Source organism: Choloepus didactylus, chromosome X (assembly GCF_015220235.1).
Source record: "Choloepus didactylus isolate mChoDid1 chromosome X, mChoDid1.pri, whole genome shotgun sequence".
NCBI lineage: Eukaryota > Metazoa > Chordata > Mammalia > Pilosa > Megalonychidae > Choloepus > Choloepus didactylus.
Window position 1 is genome coordinate 192,756,569 of NC_051334.1, and position 14,583 is coordinate 192,771,151.

Below are 14,583 nucleotides of genomic sequence, written 5' to 3' on the forward strand. Positions count from 1 at the left end.
CAGGTTAGTTGTCTTTTTCTTACTCCCTTGTTATGGTCTCTTTGAAATGTTCTTTTATTGTATGTTTGTTTTCTTTTTAACTTTTTTTTTCATACAGTTGATTTAAAAAAGAAGGGAAAGTTAAAAAAAAAAAAAAAGACAAAAGACAAACAAGGAAAAAAAAAAAAAAGATGTAGTGCCCCCTTGAGGAGCCTGTGGAGAATGCAGGGGTATTCGCCTACCCCACCTCCATGGTTGCTAACATGACCACAGACATAGGGGACTGGTGGTTTGATGGGTTGAGCCCTCTACCATAAGTTTTACCCTTGGGAAGACGGTTGCTGCAAAGGAGAGGCTAGGCCTCCCTATATTTGTGCCTAAGAGTCTCCTCCTGAATGCCTCTTTGTTGCTCAGATGTGGCCCTCTTTCTCTGGCTAAGCCAACTTGAAAGGTGAAATCACTGCCCTCCCCCCTACGTGAGATCAGACACCCAGGGGAGTGAATCTCCCTGGCAACATGGAATATGACTCCCGGAGAGGAATGTAGACCCGGCATCGTGGGATGGAGAACATCTTCTTGACCAAAAGGGGGATGCGAAAGGAAATGAAATAAGCTTCAGCGGCTGAGAGATTCCAAAACGAGCCGAGAGATCTCTCTGGTGGGCACTCTTACGCACACTTTAGACAACCTTTTTTAGGTTCTAAAGAATTGGGGTAGCTGGTGGTGGATACCTGAAACTATTAAACTACAACCCAGAACCCATGAATCTCGAAGACAGTTGTATAAAAATGTAGCTTATGAGGGGTGACAATGGGATTGGGAATGCCATAAGGACCAAACTCCACTTTGTCTAGTTTATGGATGGATGTGTAGAAAAGTAGGGGAAGGAAACAGGCAGACAAGGGTACCCAGTGTTCTTTTTTGCTTCGGTTGCTCTTTTTCACTCTAATTGTTGTTCTTGTTGTTTTTGTGTGTGTGCTAATGAAGGTGTCAGGGATTGATTTAGGTGATGAATGTACAACTATGTAATGGTACTGTAAACAATCGAAAGTACAATTTGTTTTGTATGACTGCGTGGTATGTGAATATATCTCAATAAAATGATGATTAAAAAAAAAAAAAAAAAAAAACCAGAAGACAAAGCAGCTGAAGTAAGTACTGCCTTTACAGTAATAACAGTGAGTTTTAATGGATTAAACTCCCCTATCAAAAGACAGATTGTCATAATGGGTATACAGCATGATCCAAGTATATATTGGTTACAAGAGACTCACCTTAGCCCCAAAGACACCAGTAGGTTGAAAGTGAAAGAATGGTGTGCTGGTTTGGATATATTATGTCCCCCAAAAAGAGCCATGATCTTTTAACCCAATCTTGGTGAATGGAAACTTTTGACTGAGCATTTCCATGGAGATGTGACTCACCCAACTCTAGGTAATAGCTTTGATTAGATTATTTCGATGGAGGTGTTACCCTGCCCATTCAGTGTGGGTCTTAATTAAATCACTGGAGTCCTATAAGAGCTCACAGACAGAAGGAGCTCAGTGCTGCAGCTGAGAGACTTTGGGAGAGAAAAAATGTCTAAGAAAAAAAGTCTGACTGCTTAGGAGATGCTAGCCCAGAGAAGCTAAGAGAGACAAGCCCAGGGACATTTTGGAAAAAGCCATTTTGAAACCAGAACCCTGGAGCAAATGCCAGCAACATGCCTTCCCAGCTAACAGGTTTTCCTGACACCATCGGCTGTTCTTCAGTAAAGGTATCTTCTTGTTGATGCCTTAATTTGGACACTTTTATGGCCTTAGAACTGTAAATTTGTAACCTAATAAATCCCCTTTATAAAAGACAATCCATGCAAATAGTAACCAAAAAAGAGCTGGAGTAAATATACTAATACTGGACAAAGTAGACTTTAACCCAGTGCCATTTATTGAAGAGATACTCTTTCCCAATTGAGTGATTTTGACCCCTTGTCAAAAATCAGTTGGTTATACATACAAGGGTTGATTTCTGAGCTTTCAAGTCGATTGCATTGGTCTATTGTCTGTTCTTGTGCCTGTACAATGCTACTGTGATTACTGTGGCTTGTAATAAGTTTTAATACGGGGAATTTTGAATTTCTCAACTTCTTTTCCAAGATGACTTTGGCTATTCAGAGCACCTTACCCTTCCATATAAATTTTTAAATTCAGTTTTATTGAGATACATTCACATACCATACAGTCATCCATGGTGTACAATCAACTGTTCACAGCACCATCATATAGTTGTGCATTCATCACCCCAATCTATTTTTGAACATTTTCATTACTCAAAAAAAACCCACTAAGAATAAAAGTAAAAAGAAAACCCAAAACATCCCATACCCCTCAGCCCCCCCTACTATTCATTTACTTTTTGTCCCTGTTTTTCTACTCATCTGTCCATACACTCGATAAAGGGAGTGTGAGCCACAAGGTTTTCACAATCACAAGGTCACATCATATGTTATATAGTTAAACAATCATCTTCAAAAATCAAGGCTATGGGATTGGTATTTCCTTCTAGCTATTCTAATACACTAAAAAACTAAAAAGCGATGTCTGTATAGCACATAAGAATGCCCTCCAGAATGACCTCTCAACTCCATTTGAAATCTCTCAGCCACTGACACTTTATTTTGTTTCATTTCTCTTCCCGCTTTTGGTCCAAGAAGGCTTTCTCAATCCCATGATGCTGAGTCCAGGCTCATCCTTGGGAGTCATGTCCCATGTAGGGGGGAGGGCAGTGAGTTCACCTGCTGAGTTGGCTTAGAGAGAGAGGCCACATCTGAGCAGCAAAAGAAGTTCTCTGGAGATGACTTAAGCATCTTCCATATAAATTTTATGACTGGCTTTTCAATTTCTGCAAAGAATGTTCTTGGAACTTTGATTGGGTTTGCATTGAATCTGTAAATTGCTTTGTGTAGCATTAACATCTTAACAATATTTGGTCTTTCAATCCATGAACATGGAATGTCCTTCCAATTGTTTACAGCTTCTTTGATTTCTTTTAGCAATGTTTTGTAGTTTTCTGTGTACAAGTCCTTTACTCCCCTGGTTGCATTTATTCCTAGATATTTTGTTCTTTTAGTTGCTCTTGTAAATGGAATTTTTTCCTTGATTTCTTCTTCCAATTGTTCATTTCTGGTGTATAGAAATGCTACTGATTTGGGGGTGTTGCTGTTGTACCCTGCCATTTACTGACTCTGGGAGCACTGTTGTGGATTTTTCAGGATTTTCTGTATATATGATTATGTCATCTGCAAACAGGGAAAGTTTTACTTCTTCCTTTACCTTTCACATGCTGTTTATTTCTTTTTTCTTGCCAAATTGCTCTGGCTAGAACTTCTGGTGCAGGGTTGAATAAAAGTGGTGACAGTGGGGATCCTTGTATTGTTCCCGGTCTTACAGAGAAAGCTTTCTGTATTTCACCATTAAGTATGATGTTAGCTGTGGGTTTTTCATATATGCTTTTTATCATGTTGAGGAAGTTTTCCTTTTATTTCTAATTTTCTAAGTGTTTTCATCAAGAAGGGATGTTAGATTTTGCCAAATGCCTTTTCTGTGTCAATTGAGAGGAACATGTAGATTTCTTCGTTCTGTCAATGTGGTGCATTACAATAATTAATTTTCTTATGTTGAACCATCTTGGATAACCGGGATAAATTCCACTTGATCATGGTGTATAATTCTTTTAATTCTGTGTACTAGTATTTTGTTGAGTGTTTTTGTATCTATTATAAGGGATATTGGTTTTAAGTCTTCTTAGAATGAACAGTAAAATTCCCCCTGGGAAGCCTTCTGGTCTTGGACTTTTCTTTGCTGGGAACTTTTTGATTACTGATTCAATCTATTCACTAGTAATGAGTTCATTGAGATCTTTGATTTCTTCTTGAGGAATTTGTCCATTTCATCTAGGTTATGTATTTTGTTGGTGTAAAGCTGTTAATAGTGTTCTCATACTTCTTTTTATTTCAATGGGGTCAGTATTAATGTCCTCATTTTCATTTATGATTTTAGTCATTTGTGTCCTATCTTTTATTTTTTGTCAGTCTAGCTAAAATTTATCAATTTTATTGATTAGTTCAGTGAACCACCTTTTGGTTTTCTTGATTCTATTTTTCCTAAATTTTTTTATTAGAGAAGTTGTGGTTTTACAGAACAATCATGCACAAAAATACAGGCTTCCCACACAAAACACCAACAACAATACCTTGCATTGGTGAGGAATACTTGTTAAAACTGAAGAAAGCATATTTTAATAATTGGACTGTTAACGCCCATGGTTTAACCTAGGGTTCCCTGTTTGTGTAGTAGAGTTCCCTGAATGCTGTACAGTGTTCTACTGGACTCTGGAGTTCTGAAATAGTTGATTCAGACAGTTCCTGCCTGTTTAACAGTTGTTCTGGTGGAGGGACTAATTCCTGGAGCTTCCTACTCTGCCATCTTCCCACAATCCTCTGAACTTAAACATCATCTTTAAAGGTGAAAGTCTGATATTTTTTTCCTAAGATTAAGACTAAGACAAGGATTTCCACTCTCACCACTTCTATTCAACATTGTACTGGACGTTCTGCCAGGCCAGTTAAGGAAGGAAAAGAAATAAAGGCACCCATATTGGAAAGGAAAATGTGAAAGTATTTCTGTTTGTAAATGACGTGGTCTTATATGTTAAAAACCCTGAAAAATTCTACACACACACATACACCCACAAAAAATTATTAAAGCTAATAAACTAGCTCAGCAAAATTGCAGGATATAAGATCAACATACAAAAATAAGTTGTATTTTTATACACTAGCAATGAGCCAAACAAAATTTAAATTAAGAACAAATTGATTTATAATAACCTCAAAAAATACTTAGGAATAACTTTAGCCAAAGGAATATAAGATTTGTACACTGAAAACTACAAAACATTGATGAAAGAATTTAAATACAACCTAAATTAATGGAAATATATTCCAGGTTCATGGATTGGATGACAAATTGTTAAGATGGCAATATTCCTCAAATTGATCTACAGATTCAATTTAATTCTTATCAAAACCCAGCTTCCTATTTTTTTGCAGGAATTGGCATGCAGATTCTAAAATTTATATGGAAATGTAAGGGGTCCTGAATAGCAAACCAATCTTGAAAGAGAAAAACAAAGTAGGAGGATTCATATTTCCTGGTTTTAAACAAAGCTACAATATTCAGGACAGTGTGGTACTTGCACAAGCATAGACATATAGATCAATGGAATAGAATTGAGTATCCAGAAATAAACATATATGCCTATGATCAACTGATTTTCAACAGAGTTACTAAGACCATTCAATGGTGAAAGAATAGTTGCATCAACAAATGGTGCTGGGATAATTGGATATCCATATGCAAAAGATTGACATTGAACCATTACCTTGTACCTTATGTAAAAAATAACTCAAAATTGATTAAAGACTTAAATGTAAGAGCCAAAACTATATATCATTCAGAAAAAACATAGATTACCTTACATCATATGTAAAAAATAACTCAAAATTGATTAAAGACCTAAATGTAAGAGCCAAAACTATAAATCTTTCAGAAGAAAACATAGGGGTAAATCTACATGACCTTGAATTTGGCAATATTTTCTTAAATATGATACCAAAATCACAAGCAACAAATGAAAAATTAGATATTGGACTTCATCAAAATTAAAAATATTTGTACATCAAAGGACATAACCAAGAGAGTGAAAAGACAACACACAACATGTAAAATATATTTGAAAATCATATATCTGATAAGCGTATAGTATCTAGAATTTTCACAGAATTATAACTCAACAATAAAAAGGACATCCAAATTCTTAAATGGGCAAAGGACTTGAATATGCATTTCTCCAAAGATGATATACAAATGACCAGCAAGCACATTGAAAGATGCTCAACATCATTAGTCATTAGGGAAATGCAAATCAAAACCATGATGAGATATCACTGCACTTCCACAAGAATGGCTATTATCAAATAAATGGAAAATTGCCAGTGTTGACAAGGATGTGGAGAACTTAGAACCTCATGCATTGATGGTAGGAATGTAAAATGATGCAGTCCCTGTGCAAAACATTTTGACAGTTTCTCAAAAAGTTAAACATAAAATTAACATATGACCCAGCAATCCCACTCTTACATACCCAAAAGAATTGAAAACAGGAGAACCTAAGATGGCGGCTAGGAGAGACAGGGCAAAAAAACCCCTCCATGAAAAATACTAGATAAAAGCCAGAAAGTGACCCAGAACACCAATTCCAGCGATGCACCAGCTGGACAAGGTCTGCTAATCCACAGGGACCATGCACTTGGTGAAACCAGGAGTCTGCATTCTGAAATGAGTGAGTAAGCTTGCTGAATATCCGGCAGCCATGCTGCGGTGTGGGGAAACCATGGGTTGGCATTTGGAGGCGGACTAGTTCTTTTTTAAAAAAACCCAAAAGCAGCTGCAGATATGGCAGCGAGAACTGCACAGTGAAGCATGGCAGGAACAGGCTGTGCAAACGCCTCAATATCTGGCGTGGAAGATAGCCTTTCACACACCTGCTGCTAATTGTCTCGGAGCAAGGAAGGCAGAGGTTAGCTAAAAGGGGAAAAAACCACGCCCCTTGCAGCCATCTTCCCGGAGGGCTGGGAACGTTCCTGCCTGGTGCTGGCACCACAGCCCAGAGCTGTGACAAAAAACCCAGTGTGACAGGAAGTGTTTCCAGCAACACACACACATGCCACAATATCAGGCACAGACAGTAGCCTTTCGTGCACCCACAGCTAATTGTCCCAGAGCTGGGAAGGCGGAGCTGTGCTAAAAGGGGGAAATTAACACACCCCATTCAGCCATCCTTTCAGCAGGCTGGGAACACCCCTGCATGGCCCAGTGGCCCAGAACTTCCCTTGAGGGACAGCATGCACTTGTGACATAGCACAGCCTTCCCTTGGCAGAGGCCCTGGGAGGCCATGGCTGGGAATAGGGACCCACTCAGAAATCCCAGGGTCTGTACACCAATACCAAGGACTTGTGGGTCAGTGGCAGAGACAATCTGTGGTGAGACTGAAATGAAGGTTTAGACTCTTACAACAGCCTTAAATCTCCAGGAACACCTGGGAGGTTTGATTATTAAAGCTGCCTTCCCTCCCTAACCCCTCAGACACATGCCCCACATTCAGGGCAGACAGCACCAACAACACACCCAAACTTGGTGCACCAATTGGACCCCACAAGAATCAGATCCCCACACACCACAAAGACAAAGTTGGGGAGAACTGACTTGAGGGGAATAGGTGACTCGGGGACGGCATCTGCTGGTTAGTTAAAGTGTACGCCACCAAGCTGTAGATCTGACAAATTAGAGATTGGTGTCTGAATAATCCTTCATAACCTAAAAGAACCCTATCAAGTAAAGCAAATGCCAAGAGGCCAAAAACAACAGAAAATTTTAAAGCATTTGAAAAAACCAGATGATATGGATAACCCAAACCCAAACACCCAAATCAGAAGATCAGAGGAGACACAGTACTTGGAGCAATTAATCAAAGAACTAAAGACAAACAATGAGAGCATGGCACAGGATATAAAGGACATGAAGAAGACCCTAGAAGAGCATAAAGAAGAAATTGCAAGAGTAAATAAAAAATCACATGATCTTATGGAAATAAAAGAAACTCTCAACCAAATTAAAAAGATTCTGGATACTCATAGTACAAGACTAGAGGAAGCTGAACAATGACTCAGTGTCCTCGAGGACCACGGAATGGAAAATGAAAGAATAAAAGAAAGAATGGGGAAAAAATTAAAAAAAATCAAAATGGACCTCAGGGATATGATAGATAAAATAAAATGTCCAAATATAAGACTCATCAGTGTCCCAGAAGGGGAAGAGAAGGGTAAAGGTCTAGAAAGAGTATTCAAAGAAATTGCTGGGGAAAACTTCCCAAACCTTCTAAACAATATAAATACACAAAGCATAAATTCCCAGCAAACACCAAATAGAGTAAATCCAAATAAACCCACTCCAAGACATATTCTGATCAGACTGTCAAATACTGAAGAGAAGGAGCAAGTTCTGAAAGCAGCAAGAGAAAAGCAATTCACCGCATACGAAGGAAACAGCATAAGACTAAGTAGTGACTACTCAGCGGCCACCATGAAGGCGAGAAGGCAGTGGCATGACATATTTAAAATTCTGAGAGAGAAAAATTTCCAACCAAGAATACTTTAGACAGCAAAGCTCTCCTTCAAATTTGAGGGAGAGCTTAAATTTTTCACAAACAGATGCTGAGAGATTTTGCTAATAAAAGACATGCCCTACTTCAGATACTAAAGGGAGCCCTACTGACAGAGAAGCAAAGAAAGGAGAGAGAGATATGAGAAAGGTTCAGTACTAAAGAGATTCAATATTGGTTCATTAAAGGACAATAAGAGAGAGAGGGAAAAAAATATATCTGACAAACAGAAACCAAAGGATAGGATGGCTGATTCAAGAAATGCCTTCACAGTAACAACACTGAATATAAATGGATTAAAGTCCCCTATTAAAAGATATAGATTGGCAGAATGGATCAAAAATATGAACCATCAATATGTTGCATGCAAGAGACTCACCATAGACACAGGGACACAAGAAGTTGAAAGTGAAAGGATGGAAAAAATATTTCACGCAAGCTACAGCCAAAAGAAAGCAAGAGTAGCAATATTAATCTCAGATAAAATAGACTTTAAATGCAAGGATATTATGAGAGTCAAAGAAGGCCACTACATACTAATAAAAGGGGCAATTCAACAAGGAGAAATAACGATCATAAATGTTTATGCACTCAATCATGGTGCCACAAAATACATGAGAGAAACACTGGCAAAACTAAAGGAAGCAATGGATGTTTCCACAATAATTGTGGGAGACTTCAACACATCACTCTCTCCTATAGATAGATCAACCAGATAGAAGGCCAATAAGGAAACTGATAATCTAAACAATCTGATAAAAATTGGATTTAACAGACATATATAGATCATTGCATCCCAAATCACCAGGATACACATTCTTCTCTAGTGATCATGGAACTTTCTCCAGAATAGACCATATGTTGGGACATAAAACAAGCTTCAATAAATTCAAGAAAATTGAAATTATTCAAAGCACATTCTCTGACCACAATGGAATACAATTAGAAGTCAACAACCATCAGAGATAGAAAATTCACAAACACCTGGAGGTTAAAAATGAGGGGAGATGAAAACATTCCCGGATAATCAAAAGCTGAGGGATTTCATCACCAGTAGATCAGTCGTATAAGAAATGCTAAAGGGAATTGAGCAGGCTGAAAGGAAGGGACACTAAACAATTGACTGAAACTACATGAAGAAATAAAGATTTCCAGTAAAGATCACATGGTAAATATAAATACCAATACTACTGTGTTTTTGATTTGTAACTCCACTATTTACTTCCTACAGGATCTAAAATACATAAAGTGTAAGGATAAATCAGTGGTTTTGGACTCAATGTAAAATATGTAATTTTTGACAAGAACTACATAAAGGTGGGGGAATGGAGGAGTATAGGAACACAGTTCATGTGTCCTATTGAAGTTAAGTTGGTATCAAAGAAAACAAGATTGTTATAGATTTAGGATGTTAAATTTAAGCCCCACGGTAACCACAAAGAAAGTATCAGAGAATATGATCATAGAGATGAAAAGTAGAGTATGGGTTATGAGAAGTGGGGGAAGGGGCAATGGGGAGTTAATAAGAAATGAGTGTAGGGTTTGTTTGGGGTGAAGGGAAATTTCTAGTAATGGATGGTGGGAAGGTGATGGCATTGCAACACTGTGAATGTGATTAATCTCACTAAATGGAATGCTTGGGAGGGGTTGGAATGGGAAGATGTATGCTGTAGATATGTTTCCACAATTGAAAAAAAAAAGATAGTCTAAATAGATAATGACAATTAAATGCCATAGATGATCCTGGATGAGAGCTTAGAGGAGAAAAGGCTCAAAAGGACACAATTGGGACATAAGAAAAAAATGAAATATAGAATGTAAGCTGTATATCAATGTTAAATTTCCTGAATCTCTTAACTACACTTAATGTGATTACATAAATGAATATTCTTGTTCATAGGAAATGTATATGTGAATTATATTATTTGTTCAAGGATGTGTGCAACTTGCTCTCTTATGTTCAGAAGACAGAGCAATAGATGATGGATGATAGATAGGGAGGGAGGGAAAGAAAGAAATGGTAAAGTGACAAAATTTTAAATTTGGTAGATCGGGGTATGAGTGGAGGGGGTTTGGGGTATGCTGGAGTTCTGTGTATGGGGTTTGTATTATTTTGGCAACTGTTACTGTAAATTTTAATTTTTTCAAAATAAAAAGTAAAAAAAAAAAAATGCTCATTAACAGCATTATTCACAATAGCCAAAAGTTGGAAACAACCCAAATGTCCATCAAAAGATGAATGGATAAACAAAATGTGATATAGTCATACACTGGAGTATTACTCCACCATAAGAAAAAATGTATTATGGATACATGCTACAACATGGATGTACTTTGAAAACATTATGCTAAGTGAACGAAGCCAGACACAGATGCCACATACCATATGATTCCATTTGTATGAGATGTCCACATAGGCAAACACACAGAGACAAAAAGTAAATTAGTAGTTATCTAGGGCTGGAAGGTTTACGGGAAAATGGCAAGGGACTGCTAATGAGTACAGGATTTCTGATTAAGATGGTGTAAACATTGTAAACTGATCTGGATGATCATTGAAGAACTCTGTGAATATAGTAAAAACCATTGAGGTGTACACTAAATGGGTGAATTTTATGATAGGTAAGTTATATATCAACAAAGCCATGAAAGGATAAAAGTTATGTGAAAGTATTGTATGTGTTTGTCAAAAGAAATGCCAACATTTTAAAAAAGAAAAACAAAATACAGTACTCAGGAAGGTGAAATTAACAATATCTGGCATCCAATCAGAATTAATAGACATAGGAAGCAGTAGAGAATTGTGACCCATACATAAAGAAAAATAAGTGAATAGAAACATACCTAGAAATGCCAAAGAAAATGGAAGTAGCAGGCAAGCATTTAAAATAATTTATGACTAAATGAATATTTTCAAGGGTTTAAAGAATGTGAGGACAAAATGAAAGATATAAAAACTGACCAAAGGGAACCTTTAGAGATGAAAAATACAAATTGGAAATGCAACATGTGCTGGAGGGTATTGACAGCAGATTAGACTCTTCAGAAGAAAAGACCAGCAAACATTAAGATGCAGGAAAAGAAATACTCCAAAGTAAAGCATAGAGAAAAAAGGATCTAAAAAGTAAAGAGAGTCTCAGGGACCTGTAATATGATATCAAGAAGTGTAATATATAATTGATTGGGGCACTGTACCCAACAACAGCAGCATGCATATCTTTTCAGTGAGCACAGAACACTTAACTAGATAAAGATATTCTGGGACATAAAGCAAATCTCTGCAAATTTTAACAGACTGAAATCATAAACAATATATCTCTGACAATAACAAAATTAAAGTGGAAACCAACATCAGAAATATACCTGGAAAATCCCCCAATACTCCAAACTACACTTAATTGGAAATTAAGTAAAATATATGTCATGGAAGAAACCCAAACAGAAATCAGAAAGCATTCTGAAATGAATGAAAATGAAAACACAACAAATCAGAATTTATGGGATGCTACTAAAGCAGCATTTAGTGCTAAATGCCTACATTAGAAAAGAAAGCTTTCAAATCAATAATCTAATCTTTCACCTTAAGAAATCAGAAAATAAAGAGCCAAATATACCTAAAGCAAGTAGAAGGAAGGAAATGATAAAAATGGCAGCACAAATCAATGAAATAGAGAACAGAAAAATAAAAATAAATCCATTAAACCAAAAGCTAGTTCTCAGAGATTAATAAAATTTGGTAACTCTCTAGCCAGATGTAAGAAAAAACAAAAAGACACACATTGTCAGTATCAGGAGTGAGAGAGGTAACATCACTACAGATTCTACAGATAATTAAAAGGATAAGAAAGCAATGCTATAAACAACTTTATGAACGTGTGGATCTAATGCTGGATGAAGGTAGGAGGAGATGAGTTCAATCAGGCTTCAACCTCCTTAACTGTGACCAAAGCGTCCCTAATAACACCGTACCCAACATTTTCAAAGTGCTCTCGTGTACCGCTTAACTTTCCAAAACCTGCAGATCTGCAGCTCTCCCGCTTGGAGCTCCAAGACGTTCCCCTCACTGGTCATCTCCACTTAATGGTTGTCACTGAGTGTCTAGTAAGCGCATGGCCTGTCCTCGCTCCTCTGCAGAGGCACCCCCACCCCCACCCCACCGCACCCCCAGCCCCATCCTGCCCCCAGAATCCAAGCCCTTAAACCCATTTCCCTCCTCGGGTCCGCAGCCATCTTTTCCCGCCTTCTCGCAGAACTCTCGCGCTTCACTTTGTGAGTTCAAATCCCACCTCATAGGCTGCCGGTGTGCGTCAGCCCACGCGAAGAAAAGGTTGCCTGGCGAGGTCCCTACGCAAGGCCAGGCCTTTCTTCTGTCACCTTGGCGTCCGTCCCTTTGGCATCCATCGCCAGGTGCCCGGCCCCTGCGAAGTCTTCTCGACGGGAGAAGAGCGCAGACGCCGGCCCCGATGCCCTTGAGGCTAGTGATCCTCGACGCGCGCGCATGGGGTCGTCGGCGTCCAAGGCTGCGCTCGCGGCGACCACCAACGAGCCCAGGGAGCCGGAGCCGAAACACCTGGCTGGTGAGTCGGAGTCCAGACGCTGGCAGTTTCGGTGCTAAGTGGTCTAACTGAGCGGAGAACCTTTAATTGCGCACCCTGTCGCCTTCGCCATCCCCGTCCCCTCTGCCTCCCCTTCCCGCCATGCGGGAGGGGGACATCGAGCTCTCGCGTCTTGTGAAGTTCGTGCCTGTAGCTGAACCGCTGGCCTTTTATACTGAGCACACTGATATTAGAAGTTATTCCGATGGGTGGCCTTCAGGCTTCCTTAGGACAGAAGGGGTGGTGCAGTGACCGCCCAGGCTTCGCAGAAGGGTCTCGTCCTCCAGCTCCACCCAGCCCCCGTATAAGTCATGAAATTCAGTGGGTTCCCTGAAATACAGGGAGAAAAGTCTATTGAGTACATCTTGCCACAGATCTCAGTTCTATGAGCAGGCGTTCGAGTGTCCACGGCAACATTTTAGTGCCCCCGTATGTGTTTCTAGGAAAAATTCTCATTCTTGAAGTGATCTGTTGGTCTGAGACAGAACACGCTATCAAGTTGGCCCTGCCCCCATTGTTTGAATGCACCGTGAACAGGGACTTAATAATCAAACACTAATATGTGCGATTCGCAGTACGCATTGACACCTTCCTAGCTGACATTCTTTTCATCACCTCTCTACCTTGGTATTTTGCTTAAACTATTTATTGACTTAATTGGTATTTGACTTCTGAAATTTTATCTTCTATCCTCCTGATAATGTGAATGTGTTATAACAACTAACAAATTACTAAATTGAAAAAACAATATTAATTTCCTTTATATATGAAGGGAAAAACGTGGCTAAGCATTATTCCGGGAAGGCACTATACTAGATTCTGGGGCAATATGTGTTTTCCAGTCCTGGATAGCTGGGTAGTATGTGCCAAAATTGGCTTCTGAAGTCCTAAAGGATAAACAGCAGTTAGCGATGTGAAAGATGACTGCAACCGAAGGGGGGAAGGGGGGCACTTGAGTCAGCACCATGATAGCCCGAAGGTTCCTACAAGCTTGAATCATGGGGAAACAGAAGCCAAGAACCTGAAGAGAAAACTGCTTACAGAAAGGGTAATGAAGCAGACAGAGAAATAAAAATGGATGAGACACTCACTTTTCATAACCTTAAACATGACCCAGCAACTGGCATACATTAGGCATTCGCTCTGTATATACTTGTTGGGTAAGTGAATCAAGGTCTGCAGTTAGGGTCAGTCTGTTGCTCTCATACATTAGCATATTTGTTAAGCATTCTCCTCAGTACGTATCCTGGAGCCATGCATTTGAAGATGTGGATTAAGTGCTAGAGATGAAGCGGTTTTGTAAGGATAGTTTATAGACAGTTTTGAAACAACAAGAGTTTTGAACTGATAAAAGTAGGCAATCGTATATTATTGAATGGGAAAATGAAATTATTAAAGTTATCTGTTAAGGGGATGTATCAAGTCAGTTGAACATTTGTAACCCTGAGGCACAAAATTAGGAACCTGTTGCAATAAACCAAGCATGAGGCATTGAGGATAGTGGCTTCAAGAAGAGGAGGCAATAAAGGGTTAAAAGATGCAGACAGGGAAAGGTCAGAGAGGGGTGACACTTCAGGGAAAGCTCTTGACTGAACTTTCACAATATGCCCCTTTTCTCAAAAGAGGCAGTATGACATAACGGTGAATAGCTTGGGCTCCAGAGTCAAGCAAATTTAGTTTCAAAACACAGCCCTGCTTAACATGCAAAACTGCCATTATGACCTTGGGCATATTACTCACCTTCTTGAG

At 38.9% G+C, this 14,583-nt stretch overlaps 1 protein-coding gene across 1 annotated transcript in view; it reads left to right on the plus strand.

The window, feature by feature from the left end:
- Positions 1-12,936: 12,936 nt before the first annotated feature.
- Positions 12,937-14,583, plus strand: part of LOC119522554 (phosphatidylinositol-binding clathrin assembly protein-like) — an 80,943-nt gene continuing 79,296 nt past the window's right edge. The window contains exon 1 of the mRNA XM_037820965.1: positions 12,937-13,030. Coding sequence (XP_037676893.1) covers positions 12,937-13,030 — 94 coding nt within the window. The remainder of the gene's footprint in view (positions 13,031-14,583) is intronic.